At 49.1% G+C, this 21,910-nt stretch overlaps 1 protein-coding gene across 3 annotated transcripts; it reads left to right on the top strand.

Annotated features, from left to right (window-relative positions):
- The first annotated feature begins 3,875 nt into the window (after nucleotides 1–3,875).
- LOC125742126 (long-chain fatty acid transport protein 1-like) lies at nucleotides 3,876–21,005 on the top strand. Of its 3 annotated transcripts, XM_049013805.1 has the most exons (13): nucleotides 3,878–4,249; nucleotides 5,271–5,438; nucleotides 5,684–6,078; nucleotides 9,021–9,185; nucleotides 11,313–11,382; nucleotides 11,480–11,571; nucleotides 11,658–11,767; nucleotides 14,953–15,162; nucleotides 15,262–15,388; nucleotides 15,484–15,621; nucleotides 15,726–15,890; nucleotides 15,995–16,141; nucleotides 16,224–21,005. In XM_049013805.1, exons 2-13 carry the CDS (start codon nucleotides 5,272–5,274, stop codon nucleotides 16,379–16,381), a joined length of 1,944 nt encoding a protein of 647 aa, XP_048869762.1. In that variant the 5' UTR covers nucleotides 3,878–4,249; nucleotide 5,271; the 3' UTR covers nucleotides 16,382–21,005. The 3 variants fall into 3 exon arrangements, with proteins under 3 accessions (XP_048869763.1, XP_048869761.1, XP_048869762.1); XM_049013804.1 differs by having other exon boundaries at nucleotides 3,877–4,249; nucleotides 15,726–16,141; XM_049013806.1 differs by lacking the exon at nucleotides 5,271–5,438 and having other exon boundaries at nucleotides 3,876–4,249; nucleotides 15,726–16,141.
- Nucleotides 21,006–21,910: the final 905 nt, after the last annotated feature.

Here is a 21,910-nt window from a genome sequence, read left to right as displayed (position 1 = left end):
AATCCTATCATTTCCAGCTAAAGCCCCCCCCCCCAAACAAATAGCCCTTTGGACATACCTGGATAAAGATGTTCTTGCAGCTTGTTCCATGACCCTGACACTGGTTAGGAAAGGCTGTTGTCCTAGTTTTCTATAAGAACATAAAGTTAAAAACGCTGATGTTGAGTAACTGCTACGTTTGAACAACATGAGCACACAGAGATGAGTAATATGGGGGGGTTGTGTGGCCCAGTGGCTTTGGCTGCCATTCTTGTGATCGGAAGGTCGTCAGTTCAAATTCCACAGCTGGCGCAGTGTTTTTTACTGTTAGGCCCTTGAACAAGGCCCTTAGTCCCCAAGTATTCTGCTTTCTCAAAAATATCACTTTGGATATAAGTGTCTGTTAAAGATAATATAATACCGAAACTACAGTAGATCTGTTTTCTAAGTGAACATATACCAGTACTGATGCTACTGAGTGGTTAAGGAAAGGAGGAGTTTGACACTGAAATGGGGGTGGCATGGTGGTGCAGTGGTTAGCACTGGTGCCTCACACCTCTGGGACCCTGGGACAGTGAAGGCTGTATTGTGTTGAAAGCACTGGAGAAGTCAAAGAACATGATTCTCACAGTGCCCCCAGTGCTCTCCAGGTGAGAAAGGGACCAATGGAGCGGGAAAATGATCGCATCCTCCACGCCGACACCTGGTCTATACGCAAACTGAAGGGGGTCCAACTCACTGTTCACAAGGTGTTGAATGTGATTGAGTGAGATCCTTTCCAGGCACTTCATCAGATGGGATGTCAAGGTTACTGGCCTGAAGTGACTGTGCTCCCTGGGGTACGCAGTCTTGGGGACAGGAACCACACAGAAGGTCTTCCACATGGTAGGGGCTCTCTCCAGACTGAGACTGAGGTTGAAAATGTGCAGAATGACCCCACAGAGTTGATCAGCACAGTCTCTGAGAAGTCTGGAACTGATACCATCCAGGCGCGTTGCCTTCCACACTCATCTTCCTCAGCTCATTCCTCACCTGATCTGCCGTTATGGAGAGGCTGAAGGGTGGGGGGCTGAGCGGTGATTTCTCAAGATTTAGGTGGGGGGATGGTTGTGTTGATTCCCCTGATGCTGGGTGAAGGGGGGTGAGGTAGCCTGAGGAGGATTTTCCTGGTGACAGTGGGGGACTGAGGGGGAGGGAAGGTGTTGGACGACTGGGCTGAATCCTGATGACTTGGTGGGGGCAGCATCAAATCTGTTAAAAATCAGATTCAGTTTGTTCGCCCCCTCCCTGTCACGAGATTCTGCACCCCCTTCACTGACATTACCATGGCCTGAAATTTTTTTCAGACCTCCCCAGACCTCTCTTGCGTTGAGTAATAGTGGATGGTTTGCAGGTGGGTGATATATATCATCAGGTCAGGTTTGGGAACATGCGCTGATGCAGTGCGTTGCAGTGCATTGCTGCACTCGCCACACTGCGAAACTCCTCGGGATCAGAGTGTCATCTGGAGATCACTCACCGTGGTCGCAGCATAAACTGAGAGAACAGGCAAGGTTTCGACTCTTCCGGGGATGGGGCTCCCAAAGGCCTCCCCCCATCCCCTTCATGGTGGAGCAGAACCACTCCCATGGACTGCAGAGGAGTATCTATCAGTTGTGAGTTGTTTTACGGTGGCTGGAGTGCCAATCTCATCACAACCCCCAAAAAATTGTTTCCCTGCAAGTTGGAGGAGCGCTTGCAGGGCCGGATGCAGTTTGATAATCCCGACTACATATCCGCACTGGATATCACCGGCATGCTATGCCGGCATGCTACTACAGCTAAAAGCAGCCATGGGAACCAAATTGTTTGCACGTTATAAGCGAAATTTCGTTATATGCCAGTCCGCTATATCCGATGCTTTTTCTGCATGTTCTTAAAGGCGCACGGTGGGACCAACGGACCTCGTCCGTTATAGACGATATTCAGTTATAAGCGAGTCCACTATAACGGGGTTTTACTGTATTCGCTCAATCAGAATATATATGCATCGCTGCCTTCATGCAAGGTGCGTGACAAAAGGCACAACTACCCAATTCCCATTCAAATGAACGTGAAACTCCTTTACTTCCAAGCAAGACGTAATTCGACTTATGCAGCCCTTTTGTTTGCGCTAATTTGTCATTTGTGTTAATAACAGTAGCGAATCTAACAAAAAAAAAACCGTAATATTCCTAACAGAGCGGCTACACTGTTCTGAAATCTTACAGCTGAAAAGTTTTCCAACGCAGTATTTTATAAAATGCTGGATAAATAGATCTATATAATTGGTGATTTCATGGTCGTCAAAGTTTACATTTTTTAACATTTGTATAAAGTAATATTATATTTTTACAAATCAACAAATATGAAACAAAAAACGTACGTTTTCAGGGTTGCCAATTCTCACGCATCTGGCCTGACAGGCTTTCAAACACATTCACGCAAGAAATCTTACAGCAAATATATATTTTTACATTACTAATCTAAAATTGGCGACATCAAAAGTGTTGGGGTGGTTTTCAAATCCTAAAAAATATTTAGAAGGTAGTAAAATGGTTACATGTAAATGCGATTGCATGTGTGTGCAGACTGAAAATCTCACTCCAGCCAGCTGACCGAAGTTGGCAACCATGCATTTTATTTGAAATGAAATGTAAAATGCACTGTTGTAGGTGCAGCCATATTGAATTCTGAGTTCGGGGTTGTGTAGAATCTGTAGATTCCTTCAACTTCACGAGTCGTAATTCCGACTTCAGGGGGCATTCATGTCGAAATTTCTGACTATAAACTCAGAATTTCCAAGTTACGAGATCAAACGGAATGCAGCAATAGTCAGTGACTGAACTTTGATTGAACTCAGAGACACAGACAATGACAAGATGATAATAATCATATATAGTTAATAACTGAACTCTGAGACAGTGACAGTGAAAGGATGATGATGAAACTGATTTACAGTCAATGACCAAATTCTGATACAGTCAGTAGCTGAACTCTGAGAGCACGCTTCTCTGTTGTAACAATGTGATGAATAAAACCTTAGATGTGCTGTTAGTTCTGTTGCACACTGTGGCCACTCGCTCTCGCCTACAGGGTGTGCCTGTCATGTCCTGTCTGCCAGTGGCTGCTCACGCTTCTCTCTCCCTCCTTTAACACTGGCCCCTTTCTTCCAGTCCTCGGCACCTGACTGCGTGGGCTCACAGAACGGCACTGTTTTCCCCAGCACAATACAGTCCAGCCTGGTCTCTAATACAACTTTTTCACTTCTCCAAGTGTCGTCTTTGTTGTAACTGTTCCACCATTTCTTAGCTGTCTCAGTTATGGCCAAATAAACTTCTCTTCAGTAAGGATAGGGTTCATTGTTTGATCAGCCAAGATATGGTCAGGAAACAGATTTGAGAGGTCAGTTGGAGTGATAATGGTAAAAAAGGGTGGGCAAGCATAGCAGGGATGATGCTGAGCAGAGACAGAAAAATTATGAGATGGATTTCCCCTTATAAAATAAACAATATACACCCAACACACACACTGCACAATACATGCTCTACTAGCACGCACGCAAGCACACTCAACTAACATAAACACAGTACACACTTTCGATTCTTTCTTTGTAAATCCTAAGACATGCTAGACCAGAATATCATATTGCATAAGCACACGTGATGTGAGAAGCTCAAGCATTAGTCCCGCCGGTGTGTTTAGCGGGTGACCATCCTGGAGCTGGCCAGCGACCTGACCCACCACACACCCGCCCTGCAGCGTCTCTGCTGAAGCGCCGCTTCGGTCCAATAGCGCTTCAACCCAAATTTGACAAGCGTGGCGATGACCAATGGACGAACTACGCGTCATCGCAGAGGCGGGCAGGTCTTCAGCTGTGTCCCGCTGTTTGGGAGAGTCAGAAAGACGCAGGAGCGGGCAATGGCTGCTGCTGTGGGGCAGGAGCTGCTTTGTGACTACGAAGAGTACGGAAAGGCTTTCTCTAACTAGCTATTTAAGTCAGCTGTGGTTTATTCCAGTATATCCGCTTCTCTAACAAATAGAGTCAGGACACGTGCCGTTATTATAAGCACGATCATGTTTTCTTAGCATAGTTTATTGTAATCAGTGGTCATAAATATCTTCAGGATTTAATAAGGCGTATAAAAACACAGTGTGGTACCATAAGGCAGCGCTGTAAGGTGTGGAGCAAAGGTTTACATATTCGCTGGGAGGGCTGATAACATCCACTTCCCTGGGTCTGGTCCGTCAAGTAAGTATTACAATTTGTTTATCTATAGCGTCCAGATTACGGTCCCGAAACTTGCGTTCAAGTTAGGCTTTATATGGTGTAGTATATGGGAAACGGCGCCGGATCGCTGGTAACACTTACAGGTGTTGAATGATAATTATGAAACTGGTTTGGTGGTTACGCCCGGCCCCACTCGCTGGGGGTGTTTTTCGTTTTGGGGGGTGGGGTGTTGTTGTTAATGGCCCTCACTCAGAGCACATTTCACATGACAGCTGTATTCATGAACTTTATGCCTAGTAATAGGACTGGCTGTCGACTATGTTGTAGAAGAGTGAAATCAATCCTAAACTCCTCCCCTCTACCCACTGTCCTGTGATGTCTCCTCCTCTCTCCCTCATTTAGGATGCTCAGTGTGTTTCGGTGTGTCTCCCTCACCCTTCCACCCATTGTCCCATGATCTCTCCTCCTCTCTCCCTCATTTAGGATGCTCTGTGTGTTTCGGTGTGTCTCCCCCACCCCTCCACCCATTGTCCCGTGATCTCTCCTCCTCATTCCCTCATTTAGGATGCTCTGTGTTTCAGTGTGTCTCCCTCACCCCTCCGCACACTATCCTGTGATGTCTCCTCCTCTCTCCCTCCTTTGGGATGCTCAGTGTGTTTCAGTGTGTCTCCCTCACCCCTCCACCCACTATCCTGTGATGTCTCCTCCTCTCTCCCTCATTTAGGATGCTCAGTGTGTTTCGGTGTGTCTCCCCCACCCCTCCACCCACTGTCCTGTGATCTCTCCTCCTCTCTCCCTCATTTAGGATGCTCTGTGTGTTTCGGTGTGTCTCCCCCACCCCTCCACCCACTGTGCTGTGATCTCTCCTCCTCTCTCCCTCATTTAGGATGCTCAGTGTGTTTCAGTGTGTCTCCCCCACCCCTCCACCCACTCTCCTGTGATGTCTCCTCCTCTCTCCCTCATTCAGGATGCTCTGTGTTTCGGTGTGTCTCCCTCACCCCTCCACCCACCGTCCTGTGATCTCTCCTCCTCATCCCCATAGGATGCATAGTGCGCTCAGACTCTCCGTCTCCCTCGGCTCCCTGGGGTTGCTGCGGCTTCTTGCGGCTCCTTGGTCCTGGAGCCTGGCAGCCAGCTTTGGCATGTACCTTGGCACGGGGGGCTGGAGGTATCTTTATGTGGTGGCCCGCACTGCGAAGAGGGACCTCAAGTGAGTGCGGGGGGGGGGGGACGCCTCAGCGGGCACTAGGTCTCTGCGGACCTGCGCAGAGACACCATGAACCATTAGCCTGCCCTTTTCTTCTATTGATGTTTTCCCTCAACCTCCCCCTGACACTAATCTCACTGTCCTCTCTCACCTGGCCTCATTCACAACTTCTTCACCTCCTTTAAACCCCTCCTTCAGTCTCTTCACATTTTCCTCACCCTCCCTTCTGGCCTCTCTTGTCCTCCTAGTGGCCTCTACGTGCTACTGCGGGTGAAGATAGCACTTTATCAGCACATGAGCAAAAGGAACACCATTCCCTCAATATTCGCCCAGACGGTTGTGCGGTGCCCAGACAAGCCAGCGCTGGTGTATGATGCCACGGGTGAGACCTGGACCTTCGCCCAGCTGGACCAGCTGTCAAATGCTGTGGCCCACTGGGCATTGCACCAGGGTTGGGTCTCGGGTGACGTGGTAGCCATCTTCATGGAGAGTCAACCCCTGCTTGTGGCCCTCTGGCTGGGCCTGGCCAAGGTGGGCGTGGAGGCTGCACTCATCAACTTCAACCTACGCCGTGATTCACTGAAACACTGTGTGGGCGTGTCTGGCGCCAGGGGCATCGTGTTTGGGGCGGAGCTGGTTGATGGTGAGTGGAGGCACAGAGACTTGTCTGGGTTGTCTATTGGTCCATTTCATTTCAGTTCAATTCAGTTTATTTTTCTGTAGTACGTTTCACAACAGTGTCACCTGAAGGTGCTTGACATGGGTGTGTTGCGATATAATCCTGGATCATTAAGTAAGGAATAATTGACGACGGGCCGTTACACCTCGGGTGTGCATTATTTTCTGATAATTCAACGGTCTGGAGTCAATTATTCCGCTTATACTACGGTTGCCACACCTCAAGACATCGATCAGATGATATATTTCAAGGGATTCGTCCGGTTTTTCTACTTAAATCGCTATTGTGAGTAGGATTATTTCTTCCGCATCTCATCTAACGACTCTTTTGCTAGTTCCAAAACGTCATTTTAAAGCTGGCAATGGAGGCTTGAGCCGTTGACAGAGAAAGAGAAACAGAGAGAGAGAGCTTGTATGAATTAGGCTACCTCTGTGTGTCCCTCAACAGTGTTCTGAAGCACCGTCTCTAAACTGTAAGTCTGCTTTAAGATGCAGCGCTGTTATTACCTCGCTAGTGAGAAATGTCATGTGTAGCCTTTAAGTTGGTACACTAGGCTAACTAATACTGCTGCAGCCCAGTTGTTGAAAGTTTCATATTCACCGTAAATATTAAAATTTACTTTCGGAAAATCGTCTGTCATGTTGTTGTTTTTGTTAGTCCTGTGTGCTGTATAGGTACTGTATGCTAATTTCCGTTATTACAGTTAACTATGCGAAGTGATATGACACTGTAATGCGGTCAAGAGAGCTACCTGGAACTACGTTCGCCGTGCATTTATCTGAAAATAATTGCACACCTCAGAACGTTCGTCAGCCAATCAGATTCAAGCATTCAACAGTCCCGTAGTATAATACAGAATAATTCAAAAACAGGGAACAGGAAAGACAAAGAAAAGAATATAAGAAATCCAGATGACAACAGAGGAGAGGAACCAAAAAATCCCAAGTAAAGAGGAAAAAACTTTTGGGGGTCCAAGGTCAACTGGCTGCCCAACCCCCCCAGACATGATAACATTATTGAAAAGACAGAGTGGGCTTATTTGCTAAAAGCAAAGTGTAAACTGGGGTCAAGGGCAAAGCTAAAGTCCAAATTGAATCAGTTCTCCATGCCGGCCTGTATAGGGTGGCAAACTGAAGTCTGCACCCCATAATGTTACATTTTCTCTGAGGTGTTCCACAAGGCGCGCACTCCCAGAGAATCAAAAGACAGCATCACAAGTGTTTTTGCACGTTTAAAAAGAACAATCTGGTGAACAAAATATTGAAAAAGATTTGAAAAGTTACATGAGAAGGAATAGTATTCAGTGCCTGTATGACGTTTGTGTCCCTCTCATTCTGTGTCCGTCCCCCATCCTCCATGGTCTGTATTCTTCTCATCTACTGTCTGAGTTCTGTTATCTCCGTCTGCGTCCTGCTTTTGCTAATATGTGTCTCCTTATCCATTATCTGCATTCTGCCTTTTCATGTCAGTATGTAGTGGTGGGTGATATGACCATACTTTATTATGTTGAGTTGCAGTTGTATCTCCAACAAGCATTTCAGAGGTATTGCAAGAACAGTAGCACTGCACTACATTTTGTAGTTTTAATAGTAGACAGTTTTGCCCAAAAGCAACATAGTGTGATAAATATCAGCATAAGTCTTGCTGAGCTTTCAATGAATGGCCAGTTACAAGTGCGTTATTTACAACTGTTGTTATAACAGAACAAATCAAAAAGCATTTCTTACATGATGCCTGCATGTTTGGAGCCTGCAACAGTAGTACAACAAAAGCAGATTGATGTGCAACAAAGTAGGGCTGCCACAATCAATTATATTAATCGAGTAATTTTACAATCAATCAAGTAATCATTTATATACAGTATATACATATATAAAATTACAAATTTATATGTTATGTATTGGAATGGCACAAGGTAGGAGGCAGCCCTGGACGTGATGCCAGCCCATCGCAGGGTGCAGTCACTCGCACCAATGGTCAGCTTAGGCAGCAGCGTCTTTTTAGCCTGTGGGATAACCAGGGGATCTGGCATAACTGCACCCACATGAAAACTCACGTTTAAAGTGAAGTTCTCACACACAACTGAGGTTTTCACTCTTTTCGTTTGGACCTTCATTAGGTCCAAACGTTAGGTTATCCCCTTTGCTGCTGATCCTACACTGTGGAATAGCCTGCCTGCTTGCGTTAGGTTATCCCCTTTGCGGCTGATCCTAGACTGTGGAATAGCCTGCCTGCTTGCGTTAGGTTATCCCCTCTGCGGCTGATCCTAGACTGTGGAATAGCCTGCCTGCTGGCATTAGGTTATCCCCTTTGCTGCTGATCCTAGACTGTGGAATAGCCTGCCTGCTTGCGTTAGGTTATCCCCTTTGCTGCTAATCCTAGACTGTGGAATAGCCTGCCTGCTTGCGTTAGGTTATCCCCTCTGTTGCTGATCCTAGACTGTGTTTTAAGTCTCATTTAAAAACGTATCTTTGTTTACTTTTGGTCCTTTTAGTGGCTCTACTTAGTTTGTGTTTATTTTCAGGTTCAAATCAAGTAATCTGTTGTGGATCATGATTCTAACATGTCAGTGGGGCATGTCAGTGTCCCTTCATTCTGTGCCTTTATTCTGCCTCTGCCTGTCAGTGTCCCATCCTCTTATGTCAGTGTCCCTTCCTCTGGTATTTGTGTTCCATCTTCCTATGTCAGTGTCCTGTCCTCCTGTGTCTGTATTCCACCTCTGCATGTCAGTGTCCTGTCCCCCTGTATCAGTGTTCCATCTTCCTGTGTCAATGTCTTGTCCTCCTGTGTCAGTGTCTCTTTGTCTTGTGCCTTTTCTGTGTCAGTGTCCTGTCCTTGCCCCATGTCTCACAGTTGTAGCACAGAGTTTTCAGTGTTATTTCTCCATTTCTGCCCTTCCTCTGCAGCTATGCTGGAGGTAAGCATGTCCTTTGGACAGTCCATGGTTCGTTTCTGTGCAGGGGAGCTGGGTTCGGACACCATGGCTTCCCTGCTGGCTGAGCCCCTGGAGCCCCTGCTGGCCTCTGCCCCCAGAACACCACCTCCCTGCACCAACAGCAAGAGCTTTAGTGGTGAGTGTGTTGCTCGCTTGTACTTTCTGTGGGAGTGAGGTGGGTTTGAGGCAGGACGCCTGTGTGTTTTGACTGAGGAGGGGAGGTATGGGCTCAGGCATGCTTGGGTCATATATTAGGGCCGTTATGTCACCCTAATAAGAAGCAAGAAGTTTGTTTGCAGATCTTATTATGTGCCCCTACACACTCTGCACTGCTCTCTATGTCTGTTTATTTACAAACATCACTGCCGTGTGGGTGCCATGTAAACTGGGCACACAGGGGTGCCAGGCAAAGCAGTCAGTCGGGGTGCCTGACAACGCAGTCAGTCGGGGTGCTCTGGCTAAGTGGTCAGTTGTGCAAAGCGATCAGTTGGGCAAAGCGGTCAGTAGGGGTGCCCCTCGAATTGGTCAGTCGGGCAAAGCAGTCAGTCGAGGTGCCCTGGCTAAGTGGTCAGTTGGGCAAAGCGATCAGTTGGGCAAAGCGGTCAGTAGGGGTGCCCCTCGAATTGGTCAGTCGGGCAAAGCGGTCAGTCGGGGTGCCCTGGCTAAGTGGTCAGTTGGGCAAAGCGATCAGTTGGGCAAAGCGGTCAGTAGGGGTGCCCCTCGAATTGGTCAGTCGGGCAAAGCGGTCAGTCGGGGTGCCCTGGCTAAGTGGTCAGTTGGGCAAAGCGATCAGTTGGGCAAAGCGGTCAGTAGGGGTGCCCCTCGAATTGGTCAGTCGGGCAAAGCGGTCAGTCGGGGTGCCCTGGCTAAGTGGTCAGTTGGGCAAAGCGATCAGTTGGGCAAAGCGGTCAGTAGGGGTGCCCCTCGAATTGGTCAGTCGGGCAAAGCGGTCAGTCGGGGTGCCCTGGCTAAGTGGTCAGTTGGGCAAATGATCAGTTGGGCAAAGCGGTCAGTAGGGGTGCCCCTCGAATTGGTCAGTCGGGCAAAGCGGTCAGTCGGGGTGCCCTGGCTAAGTGGTCAGTTGGGCAAAGCAATCAGTTGGGCTGTCCCGCAAAGCGGTCAACGATGTGTAAACGATTCATTCGAGGTGCCCCTCGAATCGGTCAGTCGGGCAAAGCGGTCAGACGGGATAGCCGGTGAAGCGGTCAGTGAAGGTGTCGGAGTGAAGTCCTGACTGATCCTGGGTCTGTTGGGGGTGCCATGTGTCATAGAAGAGTATGATGGGATAGGTTAAAGAGAGTCTGTTCGGCTGAAGGACTGAATGACTTTGTTTATGTCAGGACTTGACGATCACCTGACCTGCGTGCGTGTGTGTGTGTGTCTGTCTGTCTGAGGGACAGAGTGTCCGCAGAGGCACAGAGTGAGGGATCATGCAAAGGGTGGCAGTTTCTGCCTGTGGCGGCGGCGTAAGCAGTATATTTAGCTGCCCGTCAGCTCCCACCCGTGTGGTATGTGACCTTTCACCCAGTTCCTGGTGCCCCTCCTTCTCTCCCTCCCTCTGCCTCCTCCTCTCTTTCACAGCCCCCCCCCCCCCCCACTTCCTGTCTGTGCATTCACACTCGATCTCCCTCCCTTCCTACCACATGACTTTGATGCCTCATTGAGAGACGTCACAGTGCCTGCCGCTCTCCTCCTGGCTGTGAAAGGAGCCGCACGATGGCTAAAGAATAAACAGCAGATTTATTCCCCCACGTCCCCTCGCCTCACTCCTCCCAGGGGAAAGGGGTTCAGCTTCTGTGACATGTGTAAACGATTCATTTGGGTTTTGACATCAATCCACTGTCAGTTAATGACCTTGCTTGCTAATGATCCCGTAGCTATTTTCAGACCTTCTGACTGTGAATTTCGGGTTTGGTCTGTCTGTCTCACACATGCTCTTGGGCCTCAACCAACTTGCACTGAGGCCTAGTTGGCTGCTTGACAGCCGTACCCTTGTACTGTAGTGTCTGTCTCGCTTTGGGCTAAATAATTACGTGTACATTTGGGGTGTGGACCTCCTTATTGCATCAAATGGGATCCATCCACATTCTATGATGAGAGCTCCTATGCGATGTACAATGTACGAGGAAGTCTGACTCGGACCCACTATCTGTAAAATTTCATCTGACTGCCAAGCTCTGGCCTTGTCTAGCCTGGACTGAACTGTCTGGTCTGCTCCGGCCTTATTTGCTCTGGTCTGACTCCTTTTCCCCTCTTCTTGCAGATAGACTGTTCTACATCTACACATCTGGCACCACTGGACTGCCCAAGGCCGCCATCGTTGTGCACAGTCGGTGAGTGCGGGTGGGCACTTGCACGGGGGTGGGGATGGGGGGGGGGGGAGGGCGAGCATGTCTCCCATGGCGTGACACCTGGGGCTTTGCTCCGTAGGTATTACCGCATCGCTGCTTTTGGCTACTACGCTTTCCGGATGCGCCCTGATGATATCGTCTACGACTGCCTGCCCCTGTACCACTCGGCAGGTCAGCCTCTCTCACACTGTTACCTGTAGCGTCGTGCCCACTTGCTGTATGGCATCCTTCACCCCCTGCCTCCTCTTCCTCCTCAGGAAACATTATGGGCGTGGGCCAGTGTCTCATCCATGGGCTCACAGTGGTCGTGAAGAAGAAGTTCTCTGCCAGCCGCTTTTGGGAGGACTGCATTAAGTACAACTGCACAGTAAGCAGTTCCAAGACCGCAGCATGCTCAATGTGGTAGGGCCCCAGCAGTGACCCGGCATGTTCCACGTTGCAGGGCCCCAAAAGTGACCCGGCATGCTCAATGTGGTAGGGCCCCAGCAGTGACCCGGCATGTTCCACGTTGCAGGGCCCCAAAAGTGACCCGGCATGCTCAATGTGGTAGGGCCCCAGCAGTGACCCGGCATGTTCCGCGTTGCAGGGCCCCAAAAGTGACCCGGCATGCTCAATGTGGTAGGGCCCCAACAGTGACCCGGCATGTTCCGCGTTGCAGGGCCTCAACAGTGACCCGGCATGTTCCGCGTTGCAGGGCCCCAACAGTGACCCGGCATGTTCCGCGTTGCAGGGCCCCAACAGTGACCCGGCATGTTCCGCGTTGCAGGGCCCCAACAGTGACCCGGCATGCTCAATGTGGTAGGGCCCTAACAGTGACCCGGCATATTCCGCGTTGCAGGGCCCCAACAGTGACCCGGCATGCTCAATGTGGTAGGGCCCCAACCGTGACCCGGTATGTTCCGTGTTGCAGGGCCCCAACAGTGACCCGGCATGTTCCGCGTTGCAGGGCCCCAACAGTGACCCGGTATGCTCAATGTGGTAGGGCCCCAACAGTGACCCGGAATGTTCCGCGTTGCAGGGCCCCAACAGTGACCTGGCATGTTCCGCGTTGCAGGGCCCCAACAGTGACCCGGCATGTTCCGCATTGCAGGGCCCTAACAGTGACCCGGCATGTTCCGCGTTGCAGGGCCCTAACAGTGACCCGGCATGTTCAATGTGGTAGGGCCACAACAGTGACCCAGCATGTTCCGCGTTGCAGGGCCACAACAGTGACCCGGTATGCTCAATGTGGTAGGGCCCCAACAGTGACCCGGAATGTTCCGCGTTGCAGGGCCCCAACAGTGACCTGGCATGTTCCGCGTTGCAGGGCCCCAACAGTGACCCGGCATGTTCCGCATTGCAGGGCCCTAACAGTGACCCGGCATGTTCCGCGTTGCAGGGCCCTAACAGTGACCCGGCATGTTCCGCGTTGCAGGGCCCTAACAGTGACCCGGCATGTTCCGCGTTGCAGGGCCCTAACAGTGACCCGGAATGCTCAATGTGGTAGGGCCCCAACAGTGACCCGGCATGTTCCGCGTTGCAGGGCCCCAACAGTGACCCGGCATGTACCGCGTTGCAGGGCCCCAAAAGTGACCCGGCATGCTGAATGTGGTAGGGCCCCAACAGTGACCCGGAATGTTCCGCGTTGCAGGGCCCCAACAGTGACCCGGCATGTTCCGCGTTGCAGGGCCCCAACAGTGACCCGGCATGTACCGCGTTGCAGGGCCCCAAAAGTGACCCGGCATGCTGAATGTGGTAGGGCCCCAACAGTGACCCGGAATGTTCCGCGTTGCAGGGCCCCAACAGTGACCCGGCATGTTCCGCGTTGCAGGGCCCTGGTGTGACTCGATGTGCTCAGCGTGACAGGGCCCCAGTGTGACTCGATGTGCTCAGCGTGACAGGGCCCCAGTGTGACTCGATGTGCTCAGCGTGACAGGGCTCCGGTTGTGACTCGATGTGTTCCGCATGGTAGTTACTCAGTATTATCTGTATCTATTAACCATATGAATTATCTGTATCTGTACTCGGACTGGGTGGGGCCTAACCCAGAAGTGGGCGGGGTTTAATCTGGAAGTGGGTCGGGTTGTCTTGAAATGGGCAGAGCTTTAACCGGTATGTTATTTTAAGCATGCAATTGATATGGGTTGATCAGAAATTGTTATATTTATTGCTGATTAGAAAACTATTTACATGACAGCATCAGCATTGAGCTTCAGATCAGTGGTTTTGATCACGATAACAAACGAACTATATACAGAACAAGTTTTGCAACAATGAATACAACACATGCGGTTGCAATAATGAAGTAAAATGTAATGAACAAGAGTTTTCATCTCAACATAACTTTCTTTTTTTAACTTTTAATTTTTTTATGATCAGTGTGATTTCTTTTTTTTTGGTTCTTTTTTTATTTTTTTTATTTCCACACCAGGTATGTGTGAGTGTGTGTAGCTTAATTTGTAATATTATTTATATCACAACTACCTTTATTTTATAAAGTACGGCAAGAAAGTGTCACTCAGTGCGTGAAGTCAAAAAACTGGTTAGAGCCAACAGACGGTTTAAAAAAAAAAAAACTCCGATGACCGCCATAGAGAGGGAGAGAGAGAGAGTGTGTGTGTGTGTGTAGCTAATTAATTTGTAATATTAGTTTTATACCACTACTTCCTTTTTTAAATTTTTTTTTTTATGAAATACAGCAAGAAAGTGTCAGACACTTCAGTGCGTAAAGTAAAAAAAATGGTTAGAGCCAGCTGACGGTTTAAAAAAGAAATAAAAATCTCCGACAGGCAGAGACGCAAGTCGCATTCTACCAAGCACCACGTCTGAACAAACCCCACGTTTACCAAAACTCTACTGGTTAATAAGTAAGTACTACAAACCAAAGTAAAATTCAAACCTGAAGCTGAAGAAACCCTGAACGTTAACGGAAAAAACCGGCGAACCTGAGTGACTGAGGGAGAGAGAGGGAGAGCGCTGTTCTCTTCTCAGTGTTCTGTGTGTGAGTGAGCAGAGCGGGACACAGCAACACAATAAATCTGTATGTGTGTAGGGGAGGGGCGCTGTGACTGGTCCAACACAGACACAGTCAGCTACCCAATGAGAATTTTTATTCAATCCCAGCACAGATATTGACTCGTATGACTCGTATGATACTCGTACTCGTCAAAAGTGCTTTATCCGTACCGGATACTCGTTTCAGCCGAATATCCGGCTCAACTCTAGTAGTTACTCAGTATTCTCAGTGTGACAGGGCCCCGGTGTGACTCGATGTGCTCAGTGTGACAGGGCCCCGCCGTGCTCAGTGTGACAGGCTCCCGGGTGTGACTCGATGTGTTCCGCATGGTAGAAACTCAGTATTTTCAGTGTGACAAGGCCCCGGGTGTGACTCGATGTGTTACGCATGGTGATGACTCAGTATTCTCTGTGACATGGCCACAGTGTAACTCGATGTGTTCAGTGTGACAGTGCCCCGGCGTGCTCAGCTTGCCAGGGCCCCAGCGTGACCTGATGTGTTGAGCACGGCGTAACCTGGTGTGACCTGCCATGCTAAGCACGTGTCTTCGCCCTCAGGTGGTGCAATACATCGGGGAGATCTGCCGGTACCTGCTGGCACAGCCAGTGCGGCCCTGCGAGAAACAGCACAGTGTGCGCCTAGCAGTGGGCAATGGGCTGCGGCCCAGCGTGTGGGAGGCCTTCACCACGCGCTTCTGTGTCCCCCACATCGGCGAGTTCTACGGCGCTACTGAGTGCAACTGCAGCATCGCCAACATGGACGGCAAGGTCAGGTGGCATGTGGTTCATGTGGGGCACGCTCTCTGTGTCTGTGCACTGGGTGGCATTCTCCTGATCACCGCAGGACTCGGCCCCTTTCTGTCTTAGGTAGGAGCATGTGGATTCAACAGCCGCATCCTGCCCAATGTGTACCCCATCCGGCTGGTGAAGGTGGATGAGGCCAGCATGGAGCTGATTCGGGACCAGCACGGCCTCTGCGTGCCCTGTCGCCCAGGTGAGGAGCCCTAACCACCCACCCTACCTAGCCAGCCCCACCTTGCTGGCTTGCTGCTGGTGTAGCGGCACGCTCATGTCAGCACCCCCCCACAGGTGAGCCAGGGCTGTTGGTGGGCAGGATCTGCCAGGAGGACCCCCTACGGCGCTTCGACGGCTACGCCAGTCAGGAGGCCACCAAGAAGAAGATCGCACACAACGTCTTTCAGAAGGGCGACTCTGCCTACCTCTCGGGTTCGTGACCAAGCCACGTCTTGCTGTCCCCGTGTTTATGCTGTGTCTAACACGCCTCGGCAGTGAGACTGCGCCATTCCCCTGCTGACTCTTGATGCCCACAGGGGACGTCCTTGTCATGGATGAGCTGGGCTACATGTACTTCCGTGACCGCAGCGGGGACACCTTCCGCTGGAAGGGCGAGAATGTTTCCACCACGGAGGTGGAAGGCACCCTGAGCAGCCTGCTAGGCCAGGCGGATGTGGCTGTCTATGGGGTCAGTGTACCAGGTGAGCCCTCTTCTGGAATATTCTCACTCTTGCTCACACATCAGCAGTCTGCCTGTGCCTTTGTGTCTTTTCCTGAGGTGCCCGCATCCCCCTTACCTCTGCAGGCGTGGAGGGGAGGGCGGGCATGGCAGCCATCTCCGATGGCTCAGGCCGCTTTGACTGTGAGACTTTCCTGCGAGAGGTGCAGAGGGCACTGCCTCCTTACGCCCGACCCGTCTTCCTGCGCATCTCCACTCACATGGACACTACAGGTGAGCTGCCGCCGCCATAGGATGGCTGCTGCACGTCTGCATGAAGTTCTCACACCTGCTCTGTCCTGCGGTTCCCGACCAGGAACGTTCAAAATCCAGAAGACGCGGCTGCAGAGGGAAGGATTTGACCCACTGCAATCCTCTGACCACATCTACTTCCTGAACTCCCGTGCAGGGCGGTATGAACCTATGACCACCGAGCTGTACGGCTGCATCACGGCGGGGGCGGTGCCTTTATGATGTGGGTCTCCCACCCAGTTGCTCACCAGCAGTCCTGGAATCATGGGATTGATTTGCAGAGTGGGGTATGGAGTACTAGAGGAGCTTAGTACTAATAGTACTGTTAGAGCGATTAATACAACCTTAAAGATTAGCAGTGTTGTAATTTCTAATATGAACGTGATAGGGTAAGGAGGTCAACTGTGATAGTCAGCGGTGGGGACAGTACACGGTGTCAGAGGGAGGTGTGTCCCAGAATGGGACCTCTGCTACCGCAGAGGAGCAAAGCTGCTGTGGCCAGTCGGGCACACGCTCCACCTCTGCTGCAGGATCACATGACCTTTTTGTGTTTAAGGCAGTATCTGCAGCCCAGCCTGCTGGGAAGGTCACCCCAGCACGCCATGTGTTTTTGCTACTGGAGGTATTTCCCTTTACACTCCCCCCCCCCCCCCCCCCCCCGGCTAGTCAATTTAATGCATTGTCATGGTGTTTGCAAACAAACACATTTTGCCAAGCCGGTCAGGACTTTCTTTCACTTCAGATTGCGAACCCCCCCCCCCCCCAAACTGTCACTCAAACTGCAGTGTCCCGGACAAAGGTTTTGAACTGTAACTCATCAGGGTAAAAACAAAATGAAAGTGCGAGCTGCTCCTGCAGCTGCCTGTCCTTGGGTCACTGTGGGTTACAGGCTGTTTGCCATGTTTGGCGGCTCCCTGCAGTGCTGCGTGGTGCTCAGCTCCCACAGGTGGCATCGTGACTCCCGGGACCCTGTGTTATCTTCAGGATTTCCTGCTCTAAACCGATGGTTCTGTCAGGTGGTACCATACCAAGCACCACACATTGTAGAAATTGGTGTCTCATACTGAACCCAGTGCCTTTACTGAACCCAGTGCCCAGTCCGAGTATAATAGGTAACATGACTGCAAAGAATGGTTTTAAGTAAATGTGCTGTACTGATTTGTGGTTCTTGTGTGCACAGATCCCTTGCTGAGATCTGTTGCAGTGATGTAAAACACACAGTTCTCTGTGGTGATGAACGTTTGGAATGTGTGAGTTTCTGGTTGAGATTTTGCTGTTTGTAGAAATATGTTTTTTTGGTAGCAATGCGTAGACATGCCTGTAGTCACACATTTAAATGGATATGGAGTGAATCTCGTTCTATTAGTGAATGTTAACAACCTGCTCTGTTTTGGGAGGTCGGGGGATGGGCCCTGATAGGTGGTGAATTATGGAATTTGCCAAAAAAAAAAGTTTTCTTGCAAGGGTCATTAAAATCTATTCTATTATTTAATAGTAGGACCATGTCTGATCCTTATCCACCCCGGGGTCAGTCCTCCTATCCATATCCTGGCATGGACACTGCGTCGCAGGCGCTGTCTGATGGACACTGCATCACTGCGTCGCAGGCGCTGTCTGATGGACACTGCAGCTCAGGCGCTATACCTGCCCTTTTGGTCCACGGGGGAGTTCAGCAGAGGCGACACTACATCAGTAGAATAAGGAACAAGAAGCAAATGCAGGGAATACTGCACTGAGGTTATTTACAAAGGGGTGTTGAGGTGCCTGTACTATATGAACAGAACTTGAAACTCAGGGGAACAAAGGGGAAATGAACCCGAGACTCAGGTAGGGATGACAGGTGACGCCTAGGAGAAGATTAACAAAACCAAACAGGAACAACATTTTCTTGTGGTGGAGAAGAAAGGCAGCTACTGCAGAAAAAAGGAGCTTACAAGACTTACAGGTGCCGGTCATATAATTAGAATATCTCCAAAAAGTTGATTTATTTCACTAATTACATTTATAGAAGTGAAACTTGTATAATGTATACATTCATTCCACACAGACTGACATATTTCCAGTGTTTATTTCTTTTAATTTTGAGGATTATAACTGACAACTAATGAAAACCCCAATTCAATATTTCAGAAAATTAGAATATTGTGAAAAGGTTCAGTATTGAAGACACCTGGTGCCACAGTCTAATCAGCTAATTAACTCAAAACACCTGCAAAGGCCTTTAAATGGCCTCTCAGTCTAGTTCTGTCGGCTACACAATCATGGGGAAGACTGCTGATTTGACAGTTGTCCAAAAGACGACCATTGACACCTTGCACAAGGAGGGCAAGACACAAAAGGTCATTGCAAAAGAGGCTGGCTGTTCACAGAGCTCTGTGTCCAAGCACATTAATAGAGAGGCGAAGGGAAGGAAAAGATGTGGCAGAAAAAAATGTACAAGCAATAGGGATGACCGCACCCTGGAGAGAATCGTGAAACAAAAGCCATTCAAAAATGTGGGGGAGATTCACAGAGTGGACTGCAGCTGGAGTCAGTGCTTCAAGAACCACTACGCACAGACGTATGCAAGACATGGGTCTCAGCTTTCGCATTCCTTGTGTCAAGCCACTCTTGAACAACAGACAGCGTCAGAAGCGTCTCGCCTGGGCTAAAGACAAAAAGGACTGGACTGCTGCTGAGTGGTCCAAAGTTATGTCCTCTGATGAAAGTAAATTTTGCATTTCCTTTGGACATCAGGGTCCCAGAGTCTGGAGGAAGAGAGGAGAGGCACAGAATCCACGTTGCTTGAGGTCCAGTGTAAAGTTTCCACAGTCAGTGATGGTTTGGGGTGCCATGTCATCTGCTGGTGTTGGTCCACTGTGTTTTCTGAGGTCTAAGGTCAACGCAGCTGTATACCAGGACGTTTTAGAGAACTTCATGCTTCCTGCTGCTGACTAACTTTATGGAGATGCAGATTTCATTTTCCAACAGGACTTGGCACCTGCACACAGTGTCAAAGCTACCAGTACCTGGTTTAAGGACCATGGTATCCCTGTTCTTGGCCAGCACACTCGCATGACCTTAACCCCATTGAAAATCTATGGGTTATTGTGAAGAGGAAGATGCGATATGCCAGACCCACAATACAGAAGAGCTGAAGGCCACTATCAGAGCAACCTGGGCTCTCATAAGACCTGAGCAGTGCCACAGACTGATCGACTCCATGCGTGTGGAATGAATGTATACATTATACAGGTTTCACCTCTTGAATGGAAGTAGTGAAATAAATCAACTTTTTCAAGATATTCTAATTATATGACCAGCACCTGTACTTTAGTTTTCCAAGGTAACACATTTTCCAAATTGAAAGTCAAGAATGTCTTTGCTTGTTGTCCAAACATCTTTTTCAAGGTATAAATATGGTCAGACTAAGTAGAGGACTGTACAACAATATCATGAATATAAGCTCTGCAGTTGGGATAATCTCCTACCACCAAATTAACAAGTCTCTGACAAGTAGCAGAGGGCGGCATGGTGGTGCAGTGGTTAGCACTGTTGCCTCACACCTCTGGGACCTGGGTTCGAGTCTCCACCTGGGTTACATGTGTGCGGAATTTGCATGTTCTCCCCATGTCGTCGTGGGGTTTCCTCCAGGTACTCCGGTTTCCCCCCACAGTCCAAGAACATGCTGAGGCTAATTGGAGTTACTAAATTGCCCATAGGAGTGCATGTGTGAGTGACTGGTGTGTGAGTGTGCCCTGCGATGGGCTGGCCCCCCATCCTGGGTTGTTCCCTGCCTCGTGCCCACTGCTTCCAGGATAGGCTCCGGACCCCCTGTGACCCAGTAGGATAAGCGGTTTGGAAAATGGATGGATGGTTGGATGAAAAGTAGCAAGGGCATTTCATAATGCAAAAGCCATAACAAAGTATTGTATAAAGGCATCAGGAGTTACAAAAGCCGACATGTCTGAGCCTTGAGGAGTAAGAGAAATTTGCCAATACACATTAATCATATGCAACTCAGTGACTTGCAGTACTCAATCTAATCAATACAATCATCCATGCGTGACAATGATAAGCATCAGAAACTGTCACAGCATTTTCTCTGTAGTAGCCAGTACAAAATCTGTTTCCTGGAAATCTGTTTCCTGTACATCAGCATGTATCCAGAACAGTAATATGAGATATTGGGGGTACACGTCCCCCTGGATCCTACACCCCTGAGTGTCAGTCTTTATGTATCACATGCTACAGCACATGTATCACCATCTGCATGAGGCCGCCATGCCTCTGTAAATCTGCAGCATGTATCCAGAACAGTAATATGAGATATTGGGGGTACACGTCCCCCTGGATCCTACACCCCTGAGTGTCAGTCTTTATGTATCACATGCTACAGCACATGTATCACCATCTGCATGTGGCCGCCATGCCCCTGTACATCTGCAGCATGTATCCAGAACAGTAATATGAGATATTGGGGGTACACGTCCCCCTGGATCCTACACCCCTGAGTGTCAGTCTTTATGTATCACATGCTACAGCACATGTATCACCATCTGCATGAGGCCGCCATGCCTCTGTATGATCAGTGTGTGAACATTTGATTGTGTTTTCTCTGCCTCTTATTTTTGCTGTGTTTATTTTATGTGACTTTGGCATGTTTTCGGTTGTGTTTTCTCTGTTTTTTGCTTTCCTTTCTGTTGTTATTTTGGATTGTTTGGGAGTTTTTGATGTTAATTTTCAGGGTTTTCCCTTAAAACCCTGATTTTGATGATGTATTCGGCTGAATGTGGAATGTGATCTCCTGAACCTGCAGGCCACTCACAGGAGCAGTGAAAATAATAAAAGACTTTGCCCACCTGAACCATGGCGAGCTGCTGAGACCAGGGAGTGGCTACCACAGATTGAAAGCCAAAAGCAGGAGAGTGAGGAAGCTCCCTGCCCTCAGGCTGCTTGTATCCTGACACTCTGTAGCTAAGAAGTCACTTCATGACACTGAACATGACCTTCACTGTCACTGTGCAAACACAACTAAACTGCAATGGCGTTAACCTCAAATGGCGCATTATATTTAAAACCTCACACATGCATACAAAGAATAAGGGAAATTGAAATAAAAGAATATAAATATCAGTACTGTAAAAGTACCAAATCCAAGCAATAAATATATTGTATATTGCCTGTAAATTGTAAGTAACGTCAAGGTACAAAAACTTAGCAGCAGGAGTAGTACAGTAAGCGCTGGGTAGGCAGATAAGCAAAAAAGCATCAGCAGGAGTAGTACAGTAAGCGCTGGGTAGACAAATAAGTAAAAAAGCATCAGCAGGAGTAGTACAGTAAGCGCTGGGTAGACAGATAAGCAAAAAAGCATCAGCAGGAGTAGTACAGTAAGCCCTCGGTAGACAGATAAGCAAAAGAGCATCAGCAGGAGTAGTACAGTAAGCGCTGGGTAGACAGATAAGCCAAAGAGCATCAGCAGGAGTAGTACAGTAAGCGCTGGGTAGACAGATAAGCAAAAGAGCATCAGCAGGAGTAGTACAGTAAGCCCTCGGTAGACAGATAAGCAAAAGAGCATCAGCAGGAGTAGTACAGTAAGCCCTCGGTAGACAGATAAGCAAAAGAGCATCAGCAGGAGTAGTACAGTAAGCCCTCGGTAGACAGATAAGCAAAAGAGCATCAGCAGGAGTAGTACAGTAAGCCCTCGGTAGACAGATAAGCAAAAGAGCATCAGCAGGAGTAGTACAGTAAGCCCTCGGTAGACAGATAAGC

Source organism: Brienomyrus brachyistius, chromosome 5 (genome assembly GCF_023856365.1).
Source record: "Brienomyrus brachyistius isolate T26 chromosome 5, BBRACH_0.4, whole genome shotgun sequence".
NCBI lineage: Eukaryota > Metazoa > Chordata > Actinopteri > Osteoglossiformes > Mormyridae > Brienomyrus > Brienomyrus brachyistius.
The sequence above is the reverse complement of the archived record's forward strand: the minus strand, read 5'-3'. Positions and strand labels throughout refer to the sequence as shown.